Below are 21,625 nucleotides of genomic sequence, written 5' to 3'. Positions count from 1 at the left end.
CATATCAGTACTGGTGATGAGACGGCAAAGAAGGCTTGTTGGAATCTAACTTGTGGGTAGTGCGGGATATACGGGGGCTGTCTGTTTAGGTTAAAAAGCCGGCCGTTGTGACCGAGACGTTGTAGGCGCTTCAGCCCGGAACCGCGCTGCTGCTACGGTCGCACGTTTGAATCCTGCGCCGGCTGGAGTGGCCGAGCGGTTCTAGGCGCTTCATTCTGGAACCGCGCGACCGCTACGTCGCAGGTTCGAATCTTGCTTCGGGCATGGATGTCTGTGATGTCCTTAGGTTAGTTAGATTTAACTAATTCTAAGTTCTAGGGGGCTGATGACTTCAGAAGTTAAGTCCCATAGTGCTTAGAACCATTTGAACCATTTAGGTTAAGAGGAGTGGAAATTTGATGAGATGGTAAACGTATGTGGAAAGCAGGGCGGAGTGCAAGACGTTCAAGGATTTGGAGGGCCACTGCACGGCGAGTGCCTATCCTTACGTACTGGCTACTCGCTGCAGCTGAGGCACCACTTCACGTTTCGCGGGCACCTCCTCGCGCGGGGACAGTGTCTGTGAGCGACTGAGCAGAGTCGATAGCAACGTCTGAATCTGCTCCTTAGTTGCCTTTATGCTGGGATACAAGACTAGTAGAGGATCAAACAGGCCTAGTAGAAATCCCTGAATAATATACTAGTAGTAGAGAATCAAACAGGCAAAAAGACTAGCCCTAGTAGAAATCCTTGGGTAATACCCTAGATACTGAATGTAATTGATGAAAGGAGAAAAAATAAAATGCAGCAAATTATACAGGCGAAACGGTACGCAGACGGTTGAGAAATTAGATTCACAAAAAGCAAGAATGGCTAGAGGAGAAATGCAGATCTATAGAACGATGCGTAAGTATGAGAAAAATAGATGAAGCCTGTAGCAAAATTAAGGAGATTTTTGGAGAAATGAAAAGTATCTGTACGATAACAAGCAAGTACTATGCTAAGAACGGAAGGCTGAAAGGTGGGAGACATACATTGTTGTTGTTGTGGTCTTCAGTCCTGAGACTGGTTTGATGCAGCTCTCCATGCTACTCTATCCTGTGCAAGCTTCTTCATCTCCCAGTACCTACTGCAACCTACATCCTTCTGAATCTGCTTAGTGTATTGATCTCTTGGTCTCCCTCTACGATTTTTACCCTCCACGCTGCCCTCCAATGCTAAATTTGTGATCCCTTGATGCCTCAAAACATGTCCTACCAACCGATCCCTTCTTCTAGTCAAGTTGTGCCACAAACTTCTCTTCTCCCCAATCCTATTCAATACCTCCTCATTAGTTACGTGATCTACCCACCTTACCTTCAACATTCTTCTGTAGCACCACATTTCGAAAGCTTCTATTCTCTTCTTGTCCAAACTAGTTATCGTCCATGTTTCACTTCCATACATGGCTACACTCCATGCAAATACTTTCAGAAACGACTTCCTGACACTTAAATCTATACTCGATGTTAACAAACTTCTCTTCTTCAGAAACGATTTCCTTGCCATTGCCAGTCTACATTTTATATCCTCTCGACTTCGACCATCATCAGTTATTTTACTCCCTAAATAGCAAAACTCCTTTACTACTTTAAGTATCTCATTTCCTAATCCAATTCCCTCAGCATCACCAGACTTAATTCGACTACATTCCATTATCCTCGTTTTGCTTTTGTTGATGTTCATCTTATATCCTCCTTTCAAGACACTGTCCATTCCGTTCAACTGCTCTTCCAAGTCCTTTGCTGTCTCTGACAGAATTACAATGTCATCGGCGAACCTCAAAGTTTTTACTTCTTCTCCATGAATTTTAATGCCTACTCCGAATTTTTCTTTTGTTTCCTTTACTGCTTGCTCAATATACAGATTGAATAACATCGGGGAGAAGCTACAACCCTGTCTCACTCCTTTCCCAACCACTACTTCCCTTTCATGTCCCTCGACTCTTTATAACTGCCATCTGGTTTCTGTACAAATTGTAAATAGCCTTTCGCTCCCTGTCTTTTACCCGTGCCAGCTTCAGAATTTGAAAGAGAGTATTCCAGTTAACATTGTCAAAAGCTTTCTCTAAGTCTACAAATGCTAGAAACGTAGGCTTGCCTTTTCTTAATCTTTCTTCTAAGATAAGTCGTAAGGTTAATATTGCCTCACGTGTTCCAACATTTCTACGGACATACATAGAAAGGCTATACAAGGGCAGCTAACTTGAAGACATCGTTATAAAAAGGAGGAGGAAGTAGAGGAAGAGGTGACGGGAGCTGTGACACTGCAAGGAGAATTAGACATGGGCACTGAAAGGCTAGAGTGGATGACACACCCTTAAAATAATGAAAATCTGATGAAACCATTCCACATAGTATGCAAGACATACTAGACAGATGAGATATTTTCAGATTTCAAGAATAAAATAACAGTTGCAATTACACAGAAGACAGATGCACGCAGATGTGAACACTACAGAATATCATTTTAATACGTCACAGTTGCAAACTACTGACACCAGTTATTGACAGAAGGCGGAAAAGACTAGTAGATCAGCTTCGGTTTCGGAGGAGTGTTGAACACACGAAGCAACACTGACCCTATGAAATTTGTCAGCTCTATGTGACAATGCTTTGCTGAATGTATTTATATGTTTTGACGATGCCATTACGGCCTTATCACATTAGGACATGGTGTAGAACAGGGACTCTGTACCTTATTTTATCTATACATTTTCCAGTTTGTATGATAGTATATCGTGATATGAAATGCTGTATTGTTTTGAAAGATAGACTGTCCACTAGGTGTATATTATTTTTTTATACTGTAGATCTGAAGATGGTCATTACTGACTGAAACCGGTCGTCGTCGAAGGACTTTATATTGTGATCGAAGACTAGAATAAAAAAACATTTGATTTGTTAGGAGATAGACTTGAGAAAGGCAAATGGTATTCATAGTAATTGCAGATCTATGAAACCTTCTGATAATGTTGAATGACATACAGTCTGAAGGTAGCAGGCATAAAATACAGAGTGGAAGGTCATCTGCAACTTGTACAGAAATCAAACTGCAGTTATAAGGGTAGAAGGACATGAAGGGAAGCAGCACTATCAAAAGGTAATGTGCGACGTGGTTGCAACCTATCCCTCTTGTTATTCAATCTATACATTGAGGAAACAGTAAAGGAAAAACCAAGAAATAATCTGAAAAGGGAATTATAGGCAAAATAGAACAAATAAAAGCTTAGCTTTTGTCAGACACGATGAAGGATTTGGAAGATCAGTTGAGCAAAATTCGTAGCAAACAGGTTACATGATGTACACCAACAAAAGTAAAAGGAGGCTAATGGAGAGCAGTCGATTTAAATCAGGTGACACTGAGAGAATCAGTGAGACTAAAAGTAGGCTACGGCTTTTGCTGTTTGAGTAGTAAAATAAATTATGATTGCCGAGATAGAGAGGACATAAAAGGGACAATGCCAACAGCGTGAAAAAAATTTGTGAAAAAGATGAATTTTTTGACATGAGATGTATATTTCAGTGTCAAGGAAACGTTTTTGAAAGTATTCGTCTGGAGTGTAGCCTTGTACGAATGTGAGACGTGAACGGTATGTGTTCAGAAAAGAAGAAAATATAAACATCTAAAATGTGATACTGAGACTTGCTTGAACACTTCATTTTATGTGTGGCTGGCGCACACGAGTGCAGCGAATGTGTCAGAAATTAAGCAAAACCTCCCACTCTACCTAAATTTGAGAGTTTCACAGAACATGAGAAGAAATAGCGTTGACGTACTTTGTTTAAACTCATGTTATACGTGAACATACTTGCAATAAGTGTCATAATGCGATATTTATGCGGTGCATTTTCCTTGCCTTGTTTCATTTGCTTTTTATGTTGTACGAAGTAGTGAGCGACGTTGGCATCGTGTGCGATCGAAACGACATGATAACGCTGTACTCGTACATCTCTAAGTCTCCTACTTTCCTCTGTGTACATTAATATACTTACAAGTACACGAGAGGTTCACATTTTCTTTCCGGAACACATTGTTCCAAAGTTAAATTAAAAATAGTTCTAAACACCCTCACTTGGTTTCCCTTAGTTGCAAGGTAAATGCCGGAAGTGAAATTTGTTCCGATGTAGTGGCAGTTGGAACCCTTATTGCCCCGCTACATTTCGCTTAGTATTCGGCTGAAAAGATTGACTCCGCATTTCGAACAGCCCACTGTACCTGTGGGGGGTATAAAATGAAATAATATTTTTTTTAAACAGTGAGAACAGTAAACAAACTATTTCAATGTAACCGTCTGATTATTTACTGGACACGCAACATGTATAACACACATTTAACGGAAAAATGAACTGTGTAATATCGACATCATTTTATTTCTAATACAGCGCACCAAGTATTCACTGGTACTCATGAGATGAAAATTGTATTTCCTTCTATAGAATTGAGTATCTACGTTTCAGATATACCTGGTTTTCAGAATAAATTCCGCTGAAGATGGTTCAGTTCCAGTGAAAGATGTTTTTTAGATGCATGCATCTTCTGACATCAATTGGGACAGCAGCTAATACATTTATGAGCAATAGTGATTATGGCTATACAGTTACCGTGTTTTCCATCACATATGCTTCACTGTTATTCTGCAGTTTTGTTCCATCACTTCCTAAAGTCATTACAAAAGCTCAACACAACAGTGGATGTCGTGATTCCTATGTAATATTTTGGTACATACATTTTGTTATATGGATCCGTAAGATTCCTTTTAATGCAGAGAGTTATATATCATTACTGCAACCATGTATATCAATCTATCGCATCGCTTCTACATGATACTGTTTGTAATTTTTGTTTTTTCCCAGTGTTTTTTGATATCTTAAGACTCTCCTTCCTTCAAAGAATTAAGATGATGTCAACATTCGAATGCACCACAGACGAAAGGTATTTGGAGGCATTGCGATTAACTTTACGTATTACTTGTGAAAGATAACCCTGATTATAGCCGGACTCTCATATATTATGTTATATTCAGTTCACTTTTGCATACACCGATACTAGTGGACCTTTACTGTAAGTATAATGGTATACTTGTTTTGTAAACGTGATCACCATACCTTATAAAGGTGAGCATTTTCGACACTCCGATTAAACTTATGCAGCGTGATTTTCTATGTATGCTATGCTGTTGGTAGTAAACAAGTACACCGATGTTCACGTCAGCCTATAGATATCGTCACATGCTATATTTATTACACATACGATATGTTTACGTCAGATAAGGGTCCGCTTCTGGAATGATACACATGTCAAACTATTTATTCCCACACCAGATTACACTTTGCTACACTAACAAAATATACCTTACTATTAAAACAGACCACATGTACAGAAATTGCAATTCAGATCGTATACCTGCTTTGACTGGGCGAAGTATGTGGACCATCGTACTTAATCACATGTAGCCTATTATGTTACAAATAGTGTTTCTACTCCACATGATTATATCTTTTAACACGTGTTTCAATTCTGACCAACTTAAGTTGTAACCAAATCAACTATAAATGTTCTGTTATACAGAAGAGTTATACAGTTCTCAACACTCGAGATCCCTACATAGTTACAATATAGGCTATTTGGTTCTCCACAAAAAGAGTTATTAGAAGAGATACACTTACTGTAGTTGATATCTTCACTATTTGAATTCTACGTTTTGTATAATATGTTGAATAATATGTTTACTGAACCTAAGAACCTGAATATGGTGAATTGACCCACCCAAAGCCGTCCGTAAATAAACGAAAATTAATACACGAAGCTGAAGGCATCATCATTATTGCACAGAAAAATCTTTTGGTTTTCAAAAAAGTCGTGACGTTACAATTAGGCTGATCTCGATTTGGTTGTACACTGAGTAGGTAAACTTCGCCATTTTATAGGAAAGACTTCTGTATTTTGACGCCTCATTTGCTATTGCAGACACAGCACTATCGCATTTTGATAAAGACGAAAAGGTTTTAGTATGATTGTTTAGAGAACCATCCCAGCATACCTCGAAGTAGTTTAGCGAAACTCCAAAAAATGTAAATGAAGGCACTATGTAGATTTCAGTGTCGCTGTTTCCATATACGAGTGTAGCGCCTAAGAACAGCGTGACAGCGCTTAATTTCAATGGCACACAGAAATGAAAGCATCTGGGGAATTATTCTAAATTAAAATAAAGTAGATTTGTCGCACTATTTGATTTCTCGAGACCAGGTAAAGCTGACTAGTTGGTTTCGTAAGTGCTGAAACGTTGTTTCCTCAATAAGAAAAACTCAACCTTCACCCTCACCAAAGAAGTTCACTCTGACTGTAGCCAATGAGTCACGCATTACTTCGCAACGAACTTACGTCCTTCTCCTAGTCAAGCAATGAGATCTATTAAGAAAAAAGAGCTGTGCGTCGCAGTTCAAAAGACTCGCATTTATTCACATTGCTTAGTTCACAGTGATACGACATCAGGTAAAAACGTCCATCTAATGGGGTAAATTAGTCAGAAATTAATTTAAACCTGGAATATTTCGGAAAGCCATCATCGCATCGGGTCATAACTCAAATCAATAAGCATGCTCTTCGCGAAGCTCTACGAACAATGGAACCTGTTTCCCTGGATACGTCTCGCCATCAGTTCGGCAACACACCAGGAAGAGTAAGTTGTCATAGGCGCAAAGCCCTTGGAACACCCACATTAAACGCAAATTCGTGAGGTGGGCTAAGGGGGAAATTTGGACGTCTATTCCAGGTATGAATCTTGACATTTTTGATAAACACGTTTCAGTAAGGGAATGAAGACTTTTTTGTCTTACGAACTTTTCTTCAGATCGATACATTTTCAATGTTTACGTGCTTGTACTGTATATTTAACTGCGCGCGTTCGTTACAAAAACTTATTGTCAAATGATAATATGTACAAACCGCTCTGTGTATCTCTTCGACATTTTTTAATTAGAAGCTTCGCTCATATCCTATTTACTTGCGTTATCGCTTCTGTTAATGCTTCCGAGGCTCTTTTTTATTTTAGGTCGGATTAACGTATTAGCTCACTGTCTAGATGTTGGTATTTTGCGCTGTAATATTGGTAATAACGAGTAGAAAAATCCACGTTTCAGAAAATATTACTAGTAATACGAAGCAGTTTTTCCTGGAAATCAACAGAAAGCCATAAGAACATTTTTAACAACAAAGATTACTGGCAATAGAAAAACAGTATTAGTATCTCGACACTGTTTAGTTGCGCAGGTTGCTGTTTTTTTATTTGAAGAACATTACTATGCTATTCTGTGCATTTCTGCAATACCCACATCACATTGCTAGCGTTATTTTTAGAGTTTTAGTTTTCTCTTTGCCGTTGCTTTTACCACGCTTAGTACATTCAAAAATTACAATGCTGTTTTGTATCTAATTTCCGTTAGTGGGTAGCTAGTTATTTCCAGAAATACAATCGCGATTGTAGACTGTAGCAACAAACTACGTTGGAAGTGAAACATATCGGTCCCAGCCGCAGTATGGTACATTTCTTAACCGGACACAGACCTTATCCCACGCACTTAAATCGCGTGAGTCTGAGGCAGACACCTATGTGCAATGCGGGGAAGAGGGTTCCCCAGAACACACTGTCTTTTTCTGCGGGCAATATGCAAACAATAGACATACACTGCACTTAGACTACACAGATACAGACAGATGTATACACAGCAATAAGAGACGAAGAACAATGGGCACAATGAAACGTATTGACAAACCGTATTTAAAAACATTAAATGAAGAGAAAATGCGAACACGACGTAACAGACATGCCTATGTGCAACGCAACAACGATCTGCAGAGGGTGGACAGCGATACCCACAGTGACAGCGAAAACAGTGACAATGAGGAGGAACAGGAGGAGGAAGCCGAGATGTGACAGTAAATAGGCATAAAGTGCTGGCTATCTAGCCAAGAAATCACCAAACGCTGTACACGGATGGGCACCTAATGTGTGTTTCTGTGTGTGTGACTGGCGGTCATCGGCTCGAAGAATTCATTCGGTGGTATTCACAGTCAGTCACATTCGGGGATGGTACTAACAAATCTCTTCTATCAAATCATCTTTTTATATTATTCTTAGAAAAATTATTTGTATTTCAACCTTAAATTATTGTTATTTTGATAAGTATTATTCTTTGTAAATGTTTTAGATAAAATAAAATAAAAGAAAACAGCAAAAAGATGAAAAACGAAAATTGTAAGATGTGCAACCTGTTTTAGAAAATCAGCTAACAGGTCTATAATTTGGCAATAAATAAATAAAATAAATGTCAAGCGGTACACTGATATCTGTAGGTCACCCTTTTTATGGAAAGCCCTAACAATCATTCTTCCTGCGTACCATTCGCGACTGGAACAGGAAAGACACGAAGTGATAGGGGTACGCTAAGTACCCTCCACTAGTCACCATAAGGTGGCTTGTGAAGTATGTATATTCAGATGTACGAGGGTGGGTCAAAAAGTTATGCCTCGTGTGTTAAAAAATTAAATAATGAACATACAACTGCGGAATTGCCTGAAATGACATCTTACACAATACTGCAGTTTAACGCGGTCATCATGTATTTGTACACATTTGCGGCATCGTTGAACCCAGGCATCAAAACCAGATAGCAAAAATACATGATCTTGCTTGTTGACCCATGATTTTAGAGCTCTTTTAAACTCACTCAAGTCATTGGACCTATAACTACGTAGATTGTCTTTCATAGCTGCAAACAGGAAGAAGCTAGACGGAGCCCAATCAGGACTGTAGGGTACATGGGGTACCATTGAACAGTTCGGTGTTTGAAATCGCTTGAGTTGTGAGAAATGAAGTGTGGTTGCGTACATTATTCCCTCCTTAATTTCCTTAAGGAAACAGGGTACTTTATCCGCTCCATATTATGTTAAAATGAACACCCATTTGATTCGTGCACTATTTATTTGGTATACATTTTACAGTTTGCCACATTTAATGCCGAATACTATCTAAACAATTTACGAGTAGTTTGAGCAATTTACGACATACTGATGTTTTTGAAAAACAATAACAAAGAAATTGTAGCATAAAATTTTCCAAATTGTTTCGTCCAATTCAGGTACCATTTAACCCTATAATACACATTTGAAAGAGACCAAATATTTACCATATATATGTATTTTGATGACAAATGCTAGATTTATTCAATTCCACACATTAAGTATATTAACCAAAAAAATATTATTACATCTTACATCTCAATTTTTAAAATATTTTTCCTAATAAAAATTTTTATTTCTCTATAATTTGCATGAAACTGCAATAAAGTTTGTCTACTGGATAAGTACGCACAACTGCAAGTAACAGAAAAAATTAGTACAATGCTTTGTGAACCTAAGGAATTATAAATAAATAAATTTAAAAAAAAGAAAAAAAATACAACTCGTGGGAAACTGCGAATAAAGCCATGAGTCATATTAAACTGTGCCTCAGAAGATTCCTGAAGTATAGTTCTTTCTGTTGAATTTCTTCATTTTCAACCTTTCTTTTGGTATTCCTTTTAGCCCTTCTTGCTCTTTGGTGACTTTTAGCATGAACCTTTCAGCTTCCTGCACCTGCAGTCTATCACAGAGAAGCAATTAGTCTTCCATATCAGAGTCATATTTAATGCTCAAATTTCTCAGAATTTTCTCTGTATCTATCACTCCATCATTGAAATTGTCACTGCACACTAAAGCTAATCTATACCCACAACTACAGGTAGAACTTCGGCAACAAGTTTTCAGTAGAACGTAAACAGACCACCTTAGCAAAGTTAAACGAAATAAGGCCAAAATTATCGTTTAGAAATGCTATAAAACAGCAGTGCTATACCAAACGGAATCGCTGGCAATAAAAACTTAATAACTGTTTTACGAAATTCTAATGGTTTCTGTAATTGAAATAAAGGTGGCATGGCAGCGTACATGATACTTACGATGGAATTTAGAAAATAACTGTCATTTTTCATTCGAAACCCAATAACGTTTATATCAATGTAACCAGGAAAGATAATCGAATTTAATAAAGTTATACAAAAATTTCTATTTTTCCATCATTCAAAAGTACCTTGTGCCCTTAAATGTGGTTTCATAGGTTTTGCTGTTGATTGTTTACACACCTGTCTTCCCAAACAACTTAATTTCAACTCCTCGGCTGGCAGCTGTGACAGAAATTGTTGACTGTCCGGTTAATCAGCGACGTCCATTTCTCTGTTACCAAACTTCTCCACCCACTTCGCACATTGCTTATGCCCACTACAGCATCACCATACACTATCTTGATGGATGAGGCCAAACCAGTTTTCAAATCATGGGCCAAGAAGCAAAACCCTGAATTTTTCAAAACTGGTTCTGATGCCACAGTTCAACACAGGCGCGAATGTTTACAAATGCGTGATGTCTATATTGAACGATAATATTGCGTAGAGACAGTTCAGGGGATGATCTGTACTAATTCCGTTGTTGCATGTTCATTATTATTTTTTTATGGCACGCGAGTCATTATTATTTGATTGACCCCGTCAATGTTAGCCACTAAAGCGGTCTCTAGACGGTCAGTACATCTACATCTACATCTACATCCATACTCCGCAAGCCACCTGACGGTGTGTGGGGGAGGGTACCCTGAGTACCTCTATCGGTTCTCCCTTCTATTCCAGTCTCGTATTGTTCCTGGAAAGAAGGATTGTCGGTATGCCTCTGTGTGGGCTCTAATCTCTCTGATTTTATCCTCATGGTCTCTTCACGAGATATACGTAGGAGGGAGCAATATACTGCTTGACTCCTCGGTGAAGGTATGTTCTCGAAACTTCAACAAAAGCCCGTACCGAGCTACTGAGCGTCTCTCCTGCAGAGTCTTCCACTGGAATTTATCTATCATCTCCGTAACGCTTTCGCGATTACTAAATTGTCCTGTAACGAAGCACGCTGCCCTCCGTTGGATCTTCACTATCTCTTCTATCAACCCTATCTGGTACGGATCCCACAATGGTGAGCAATATTCAAACAGTAGGCGAGCAAGTGTATTGTAACCTACTTCCTTTGTTTTCGGATTGAATTTTCTTAGAATTCTTCCAATGAATCTCAGTCTGGCATCTGCTTTACCGACGATCAACTTTATATGATCATTCCATTTTAAATCACTCCTAATTCTTACTCCCAGATAATTTGTGGAATTAACTGCTTCCAGTTGCTGACCTGCTATATTGTAGCTAAATGATAAAGGATCTTCCTTTCTATGTATTCGCAGCACATTACACTTGTCTACATTGAGATTCAATTGCCATTCCCTGCACCATGCGTCAATTCGTTACAGATCCTCCTGCATTTACAGCATAATCCGCAAAAAGCCCCAGTGAACTTCCGCTGTTATCCACAAGGTGATTTATGTATATTGTGAATAGCGACGGTCCTACGACACTCCCCTGCGGCGCACCTGAAATCACTCTTACTGCGGAAGACTTCTCTCCATTGAGAATGACATGCTGCGTTCTGTTATCCAGGACCTCTTCAATCCAATCTCCGCTTTGCGGAAGTCAAGAAACACGGCATCTACCTGGGAACCCGTTTCTATGGCCCTCTCTGTCTCGTGGACGAATAGCGCGAACTGGGTTTCACACGATCGTCTTTTTCGAAACCCATGCTGGTTCCTACAGAGTAGGCACAATAACGTTTTGCAATATTACTGACATTCTTCCTAGCTTGCTCAATAATATTGACTGTGATATTGTGCAATAACACTGTGGTTAGAAATGTTGGAAGACAAGGAAGCTGTTGCTCTGACAGTTGCTCTACCTTGCTGCAAGCAGAAAAAAAGGCGGATGAAAATTTGGTTTAGGGCGCGTGAAATATCACTCACGAAAGCTTTTCGAGAAAACTGAGGTCGAAGGAAAAACTGTCACAATTGTCCACAGATGGTAGAGTATATCGGGGCAGGGCAATGTATATCCGTTCTCAGCATTCTTGCTCAACCTCTCAATCTCACACCTAGATCGTCAATATTATTGCGCACCAGGAAATATTGCGCAATATTATTGACCGTCTGGGGACCACTTAATACCGACGTCGCTACTGCGACTGAAGTGTTTCCTGTGTCGACTGACATCAGACACTCAGCCTTGTTTTGTGACAACAAGGTGTGCTTCCAGATGGACGCCTGCCAACACGAGTTAATGGCATGCCGAGCTCTACTCGTGACGTGATAAATTTCACGGATTATCGCCCGCGGCGTTGATTATTACGCCCCCGCCAGTGGGCCACAGTGCAGAGCAGAGGCGGGGGCAGGCGGCCGGTGCCGGCGGGACATAAATCGCGGGCGTGCAGCCTGCGGGGGCGGGGGCGGGGGCCCGCTAATCCCCTTCCGGGAGGCTGGTGGCTGGTGGCCGGTGGCGGGTGGCGCAGTCCTTGACCTCCCTACGCGCTGAGCGGCGCGCCGGGCCGTGATTCAGCCGCCGCCGCCGCCGCCGCCGCCGCCGCCGCCGCCGCTATGAATGGCCGCCTCCGGCCCGTCTACCGCCTCTCAAGGTCACGGCCATTGTGCGCCGCCGCCGGGCGCCACGTTCAATGAAATTGCGCTTGCTGCTCTTTTTCCATCGCGTACAATAGCTTTTGCATGTTACTGGACGCCTTCTGCTTCGTCATCGTAGTCATGCCGAGTCGGCAGACCGGGATCTCTCAGTCGTGTCGCAGTAGTTTCGTAAATGGCACCTCAGACCCGGCCCAACTGTCCTACGCTCGTGCCCCCAACAGGCAGTCCAACGGTCAGTTGCATGTCTATTTTAATGGAAATGCCGTAAAATACAACCCTACCCCAAAATATCTGAATGTCAGGCTTGACAGACCGTTGACATTAGGATCACACTAGGCTAACATTACAGTCAAACAGTCTTTCGTGGGTTTGCCGCTGGATGACGTTGCGCAAACTCCACAATATTTCGTCGGCTACGGACAACAAGGTTCAACCACCTGAAGATGTCGAACAGCTGCACCGAGGAAATATTGTGGAATTTGCGCAATGTCATCCAGCGGCAAACCCGTGAAGACTATTTACAATATATCCGACGGAAAAGCTTGGTCAGCCACATTACAGCCAAATATTGTAAATGACGGCATGTTCGCTGTCCCCTCTTATTGTTAATAATAATTTGCACAATTGCAATTTCGAGCTTAACTCCTTTTGAAGTGGTTGATCTGCAGTCGATAACAAGCTCATTAATAAACTCTGCAGAATCCTAGTGGTCGTTATATTCCCAAACCCACAAAACTGTGGGCAGACGAATTCTTTAAGATCTACCCTTTAAATGTCAGTGCTGCTCAAAGGGAAGTGGACAACACGCAATTGTGGCCTTGGAATCGACCTTAAAGTGGAGAATATGCATAAAGCTAAATCTGGTTAAAGCTAGCTGACTGGACTAATTTAGGTACTTGCATAAATTTACTACGACTGAATGTATGTCCCTGAACACTGGTTAATTGCCTGTAACTTGACAGAGTCACGGTAGGAAATGGCAACACTGAATAGTTAAAACACACAAATGAATTCACAAACACATCAATTAACGACATATAAATTCAATTATAAAAATAATGACAGTTCTGTATCCAAACTCGGGTATAACTTTAAGTGGATAGCAGTGTTGTGTTGTATTGTATGAACTGGGGATCTAGAAACGACGGAGAGGCTTCGTCCCCGCCGTAGTCCTCCGTGGTTCACAACCCCACAACAGGCTACAGCAGTCAACTCACCCCACCGCCGCTCCACACCGAACCCAGGGTTATTGTGCGGTTCGGACCCCAGTAGAACCCCACCCCCTCCCCGGGAACGTCTCACACCAGACGAGTGTAACGCTAATGTCTGTGTGGTACAGTAATTATGGTGTACGCGAACGTGGAGAAAGTGTTTGCGCAGCAATCGCCGACATAGTGTAACTGAGGCGGAATAAGGGGAACCAGCCCGCATTCGCCGACGCAAATGGAAAATCGTCTTAAAAACCATCTACAGGTTGGCACACCGGACCTTGACACTAATCCGCTGGGCGGATGCGTGCCGGGGTCCGGCACGCCTTCCCGCCCGGAAAGCAGTGCGTTGGACCGCACGGCTACCCGGGCGTGGGATAGCAGTGTTACTGACCCATCTATTAATTTACTGCTTGCCCACTTGAGAATTCACTCTCAAATAAAGTACAACAATAATTCTACTGTGTACAATCGTACAAATTGCCGACTGGAACAGTGACTGGAAGTGGGTGACTATCCCCAAAGGTTCACACATTCATACACGCGTATTTTTTTAACTTGAGACAGGTGATCGTCTTGGATTCTAGAAGTGTGAAACCGAATTTAACTACTCTGCCGGTGCTGCATATTATGGCGGAGTTGCACTGCGCTGTACTCTGCAGGAGTACATCTACACCTACATCTACATCTACATACATACTCTGCAATCCACCATAAAGTGCATGGCGGAGGGTACCTAGTACCACAACTAGCATCTTCTCCCCCTGTTCCACTCCCAAACAGCACGAGGCAAAAATGACTGCCTATATGACTCTGTACGCGCTCTAATCTCTCTTATCTTATCTTTGTGGTCTTTCTGCGAAATATAAGTTGGCGGTAGTAAAATTGTACTGCAGTCAGCCTCAAATGCTGGTTCTCTAAATTTCCTCAGTAGCGATTCACAAAAAGAATGCCTCCTTTCCTCTAGAGACTCCCACCCGAGTTCCTGAAGCATTTCCGTAAAACTCGCGTGATGATCAAACCTACCAGTAACAAATCTAGCAGCCCGCCTCTGAATTGCTTCTATGTCCTCCCTCAATCCGACCTGATAGGGATCCCAAACGCTCAAGCAGTACTCAAGAATAGGTCGTATTAGTGTTTTACAAGCAGTCTCCTTTACAGATGAACCACATCTTCCCAAAATTCTACCAGTGAACCGAAGACGACTATCCTCCGCCTTCCGCACAACTGCCATTACATGCTTGTCCCACTTCATATCGCTCTCCAGTGTTACGCCCAAATATTTAATCGACGTGACTGTGTCAAGCGCTACACTACTAATGGAGTATTCAGACATTATAGGATTCTTTTTCCTATTCATCTGCATTAATTTACATTTATCTATATTTAGAGTTAGCTGCCATTCTTTACACCAATCACAAATCCTGTTCAAGTCATCTTGTATCCTCGTAGAGTCACTCAACGACGACACCTTCCCGTACACCACAGCATCATCAGCAAACAGCCGTACATTGCTATCCACCCAATCCAAAAGATGATTTATGTAGATAGAAAACAACAGCGGACCTACCACACTTCCCTGGGGCACTCCAGATGATACCCTCGCCTCCGATGAACACTCACCATCGAGGACAACGTACTGGGTTCTGTTACTAAGAAGTCTTCGAGCCACTCACTTATTTGGGAACCAATCCCCTGTATGCTCGTACTTTAGTTAGGAGTCTGCAGTGGGGCACCGAGTAAAACGCTTTCCGGAAGTCATGGAACATAGCATCCATCTGATCCCCTTCATCCATGGTTCGCAAGATATCATGTGGAAAAAGGGCGAGTTACGAGTACTGGCCCTTAGTGAAGATGTTGCAGACTCAACCACGATGCAACACCGAGCCGATCTGTCCTGTAAGCTACCGTCCACGGGTTCCACCCGCACACCTCCACGATCAATGCTCGAGACTATGCGGACGCCACCGCGAGAAAATATCTAGTTCCTTCTCTCTTGGCGCTCGCTTACATCGTCTTAATTTCTTCCCGACAAACGGTGTTAGTTGCCAGTTGCAAAATTGAGAAGCACTGTTGCCCAATCGCAAGGATTCCCTTCAACTAGAGAATCCCGCGAAGAAAGTGCACCTCCTTCAGACGGCAATCACAACACGAATATATCCCTTACTTCCAAAACACTGTGCTCACGACTTCTCATACTATTACGCTAGTCGCGCGTTCTGTCCCCGCCTCGCACCACAGGGCTCGAGAACTAAAGCAACAGCCGCTACGAGGCTGGCTAGCCTTTGTTTCCTATAACGCTCGCTTTCCACAACAGGTAGGTGGCCGCCTTCAGAGCAGGTCCCCCAAACAGGGAAAGGTTTCCCCGTTCCCTGCGCCCGGCGCCGCACTGCCCGCCTTCCAGACATCAGTCTGTGCAGACGTACAGCTGGACAATGGACTGCTGCCCCACGGGGCGGGCGTTCCGTCCTCCGTTCTGAGAATCAACCACCCGGGTGACCCGTCCTTCACCACGGTTTCCCGTCTCACCATGTCACATCCAACACGGTGTTCATTTGGAAGCACGCCAGAAACTTCCGCAAACCAGTGAGTTGATATCTTCGTTAATAAAGGAAAAAAATTACAATTACGAAGAGGACCATACTTCCAAGTCACCATCATTCCATCTCACCAATGCACTTTCTCATACCGATTTACCCTGATTTCAGTCTCTGAATATCAAAATCTCACATTATTTTTGATGAAAACAGCTTGCCGAATTGCATGCCGCTCTTCAACTCCACAGACAAAAATCATAGACATTTCACTGTATTTCCATGAAAACTCTGCACTGGCAAGTGACAAAAATTACTCACCTGTTGAAATTACAGTAGTTGTCAACGTAAACAAAAGAAGTAAAAAGAATTGGAGTGCACATGGCTCATCTCAGCATTATTCAGCTATTTATATTATTATTTTGAGCTTTTCCTCATTACAGACGCTTATCTCCAACATAATAATTTACTTGGAAATTACAATACAAACAATAAACGTTCTTAAACTATAGTCTCAAAATATTTCTCCAGGTGTTTCGATCTTGTGTGTCCTCTTCCTCTGCGCCCATTCTCCTCATTATGTGCTGTACATTCCTAAGGGGCCACACTGCTTAGATCATCGGTCCCTAGACTTACGCACTACTTAAACTAACTTATGCTAAGATCAACATACACACACCCATGCCCGAGGGAGGACTCGAACCACTATATTTTTTAATTATTATTTTCTTTCTCTTTTTAATTTTTCTCGATTCCTGGCGGGGTCAGGGATTTTCTCTGCCTCGTGATGACTGGGTGTTGTGTGATGTCCTTAGGTTGGTTAGGTTTAAGTAGTTCTAAGTTCTAGGGGACTGATGACCATAGATGTTAATTCCCATAGTGCTCAGAGCCATTTGAACCATTTTTTTCTTATGACCACCTTAGCTGCACTGGCGTTACAACTCCCATACATTAACCACCACAAGTCCGCCCCCGGTAGCTGAGTGGTCAGCGCTACAGACTGTCCCTCCTACCACCCACACCACACTGGCAGCAAGTGTCCTGTCAGCGCCAAATGGTTTTAAAATTGTTTAAAATACGAGTACTTTACAGAGGGAGGAAATGAAGTTATGAGTTTGTGTAGAGTGCAGTGGGCAATAGTATTATGAAATTTGTGGGTTTTTGGGTGGAATGAAGCATGGATTTCATGTGGATGGATGTTTGTTTGATGTATTCGGAAGAGTGATAAGAGACAGGTTTGGCAAGAAGCCTTAGGATGCTGGTGCAGGGGAGTGGTGACGACGGGCGGATTGTGCTGGAACTGGTAGGAAAGTTACACAGCTGGGCGGACTCCATGCTCACGTAAGGAAAGGCGAGTTGATATGAGGAATGTGTTTCTGTAGGCGCAGCAGAGTCTAGGATCGGGGGAATATATAAAAATGGCTCTGAGCACTATGAGACTTAACATCTGAGGTCATCAGTCCCTTAGAACTTAAAACTACTTAAACCTAACCAACCTAAGGACAACACACACATCCGAGGCAGGATTCGAACCTGCGACCGTAGCGGTCGGACGGTTCCAGACTGAAGCGCCTAGAACCGCTCGGCCCCACCGGCCGGCAGGGGAAAATATATGCAGGGTGTATCATAATTAAAGGCGTAAACGCATACAGTTGAAAGTACACCATACTAGAAGCAAAAAAGTCTCAGTGAACACAGGGTCGAAAATGCATACCTTAAGAGCTACGAGTAATTTTTCATCTTCTATACTGTGAAACAAATCTCTTCTACTGCAAGCTCTTTGCTTTCCATATTTTGGGAAATGGTAATGTGGACGAAAAGAAGAAAAAAATGTCCGGTAAACATGTGCTCTAAAATGCATACCTTAAAAGTTATGAGCACGTGCTCATCTTCGCTACTTTGAAACATAACTCTTCTAATGAACAAATGTTCATAACTTTTAAGGTATGCATTTTAGAGCACATGTTCACTGGACATTTTTTTCTTGTTTTGGTACATACTACCACTTCACAAAATATGGAAAGCAAAGAGCTTGCAGTAGAAGAGATTTCTTTCACAGTATCGAAGATGAAAACGGCCGCTCCCTTGCCGGTGGTTCGAGTCCTCCCTCGGGCATGGGTGTGTGTATGTTGTTCTTAGCGTAAGTTAGTTTAAGTAGTGTGTAAGTCTAGGGACCGATGACCTAAGCAGTGTGGCCCCTTAGGAAGTCACACACATTTGAACATTTCTGGAGATTAAAAATTGCTCGTATCTCTTAAGGTATGCTTACTGAGATTTTTTGCTTCTAGTATCGTGCACTTACAACTGTACGCGTTTACGCCATTAATTATGATATACCCTGTATAAGATGGTTAATGGCAAGTTGGAGAGTAATGTAGGAAGTTCAAAAATGTTCAGTATAGAAGACAAGTGTGCAAAATTTCATAAGTTCATAGAGAATTCCTGTAGGGGACAGTAGTCGGATCCGAAAGGGGAAGTGGAGTGCGTGGAGTTCTAGGATCTGTAGGGCATGTGAGAAATTTGGAGGAGCGGAAATTCGTGTTAGATTTACATAGCAGAGGATGGGTCCGATCAGGGAAGGTGCGTGGGACTGTAACAGGGCGTCCCCGTGTTCAGGCAGCTGGTAGTTTTAGTGCACTGTGAGCCTTTGCTTGGATGGTTAGAAAGGGGGGATGGGCGGTTTCCGTTTTGGTGATCAAGGTCAAGCTCCAGTCCAAGGTTCATCACGTCACATACATAACCTGTAACAGGGATCAAAGTACACACTCTCGTCACGGAGACATGTCGCAAAACAAGAAAATAAATAAAACACTCTTAACTAATTTTATAGTGAAACTGGATCCTTGATTTCTACGAATGTCAATAACGTACTTCGTACTGGTCAAAAACAGGTGGGAATCAGCTATAATGTATTTACATATGTAAGACGCACATAACCGTCTTGATATAAAACTTGTGGTATTACTGGCACAGATATTCGTGTGTGCTAAGCTTAAGATAAGAGAAAAATGAGGAATATGACACTTTATTCTCATTGTAAGTTAAATGTAATAAATGCTACAAAGCCTTAAAACCGGTATATTCATTTAGAAAAACCCTTTATTTGGTTAGTTTATTGTTGTTTGAATCTCTGGCGTAAGGCGTACACCGGTTTTATGTGGGACACCCAGTATTTCTGTCACTGTATTAGCGTAATGAGCGATATAGGAGCTCAGATGAGTGAATTTCGGGCAACGAATTTCCCATGCAGCGCAACGTCGATAACGAATTGGGGCTGTGGAACGTTGTATAGTATACGGTGCGGCATGTAGCCGGTTATCGCCTCGTTGCGGCGGCCAGTGTGGAGGAACTGTTGGAAGTGCAGGCGAGGGCTGAGGCGGAAGGCGCGGCGGCTGCCGCCGACACCCCGCGGCCACGGCGGGCCGCCGCGTTTACTGTACAGCACCGCGGCCCACTGTGTGTCGCGCCCTCCAAGTTCGGCCGACTTCTGCAGAGTGCCAAAGCTACGAGTCTGTGGCCCTGCGCTCGAGGTGGCCTTGTCTCCCGCAACTCACCGCCAATTAATGGCCTTTTCTTATGGCCACTGCCTGGGTTCCCGGGTTCGATTCCCGGCGGGGTCAGGGATTTTCTCTGCCTCGTGATGACTGGGTGTTTTGTGATGTCCTTAGGTTAGTTAGGTTTAAGTAGTTCTAAGTTCTAGGGGACTGATGACCATAGATGTTAATTCCCGTAGTGCTCAGAGCCATTTGAACCATTTTTTTCTTATGGCCACCTTAGCTGCACTGGCGTTACAACTCCCATACATTAACCACCACAAGTCCGCCCCCGGTAGCTGAGTGGTCAGCGCTACAGACTGTCAATCCTAAGGGCACGGGTTCGATTCCCGGCTGGGTCGGAGATTTTCTCTGTTCAGGGACTGGGTGTCGTGTTGTCGTAATCACCATCATTTCATCCCCATCGACGCGCAAGTCGCCAGAGTGGCGTCAGATCGAAAGACTTGCACCCGGCGAACGGTCTACCCGACGTGAGGCCCTAGTCACACGACATTACCACCAGAAGCACGAACAGGCAATTAAATTGTAACGTAATTCGCGGCGTTTACTGCCGTTCAGCCAATAAAATTGCCATCTTCCAGTACCTATGCAATTTAACCACTGACGCCTGATTGATTCCGAAATTTTCATTTCAAATATAAAAATACTATTTTATTAGGCTAAGAATCGCATCGTATAACAGAAAACAGTACCTCTTTATTTTTATTTAAGGCAGTCAATCTCGGCCATGAGTCTGACCATCTTTCGGTTACCTTTAGGCCAGGAGGATAACCAAATAACACGAGTATACAATCCCACATCTAGTATAAATGCCAAAATTTGTGTATGAGTATGTTTGCTACTCTTTCACACTAAAACGGCTGGTCGGATTTGGAAGAAATTTGGAATGGAGGTAGCTTACACCCCGAATTCACACAAGGGCTACTTTTAGAAGTGTACGCGAAATGTGGAACTATAATTACTCTTGGAAAAAGCTTCTTCCACTTTTGAACTGTTTCATGTGTTATTGTTTAATATGTCCTACATAATACGATTCAACGTGATGAAAACAATGCTTATACAATCCTCAGAGTGTTCAGTCCGTTCTGACATACAAGCCCGTTGCATTTTAGCCGCTGAGGGTGTCACAGCTTCTGAGACGCGTAAAGAGCCATGGCGACGACGCCATGTAAAGTCACAGAGGCGTCGTGCCTTCACATACAGAACGTGGCAGGCTTTTAGTGAGGCTGGATTTCACTGTGATGTGCTAGCGTATCCTCTGATAATAGGCACATAGGTTATAGCACATATAGAATTTCAGCTGCTCCGAACTAGTAATTGCTTTTTATTTTTTATTTTTTCCTTCGTTCAGTTAGTATATTTGTTACTCCTCCACGCTGGAGCGGCTCGGCAGATTTGGATGAACTTTGGAATGGAGACAGCCTATATTCTGAATTAACACATAAGCTATATTTTATTCCGAAAAAAAACCACTGTTACCGTGTGATGGCCAATGTGACTACTGTTCGCATGGAACAGGTGCGCGTCTAAAAAGTCATCCATGAAAGTAAACTATCAAATGAATGCATTAAGTTTGCCGTAGAGATTAGCTATTTTCTTAAGTAAACGAGTGAGCTGTGAGCTATATGTGTTCTGCAGCTTCTTCCGTCCTCTCAAAAAGGGAAAAAAAGTCGTGCGGTTTGTTGAGCCGCAAGTGACTCACTCCTCAGTACCTGCAAGAGA

The 21,625-nt window shown here is 42.3% G+C and overlaps 1 protein-coding gene across 1 annotated transcript in view; it reads left to right on the top strand.

Moving 5' to 3' along the window:
- The window catches only part of LOC126262656 (translation initiation factor IF-2-like), a 101,437-nt gene extending 88,791 nt beyond the window's left edge, over positions 1–12,646 (top strand). Inside the window, exons 4-5 of the mRNA XM_049959426.1 lie at positions 12,332–12,471; positions 12,528–12,646. Of these exons, the coding sequence (XP_049815383.1) occupies positions 12,332–12,471; positions 12,528–12,646 (259 nt within the window). The remainder of the gene's footprint in view (positions 1–12,331; positions 12,472–12,527) is intronic.
- Positions 12,647–21,625: the final 8,979 nt, after the last annotated feature.

This window comes from Schistocerca nitens, chromosome 6, assembly GCF_023898315.1.
Source record: "Schistocerca nitens isolate TAMUIC-IGC-003100 chromosome 6, iqSchNite1.1, whole genome shotgun sequence".
NCBI lineage: Eukaryota > Metazoa > Arthropoda > Insecta > Orthoptera > Acrididae > Schistocerca > Schistocerca nitens.
The sequence above is the reverse complement of the archived record's forward strand: the minus strand, read 5'-3'. Positions and strand labels throughout refer to the sequence as shown.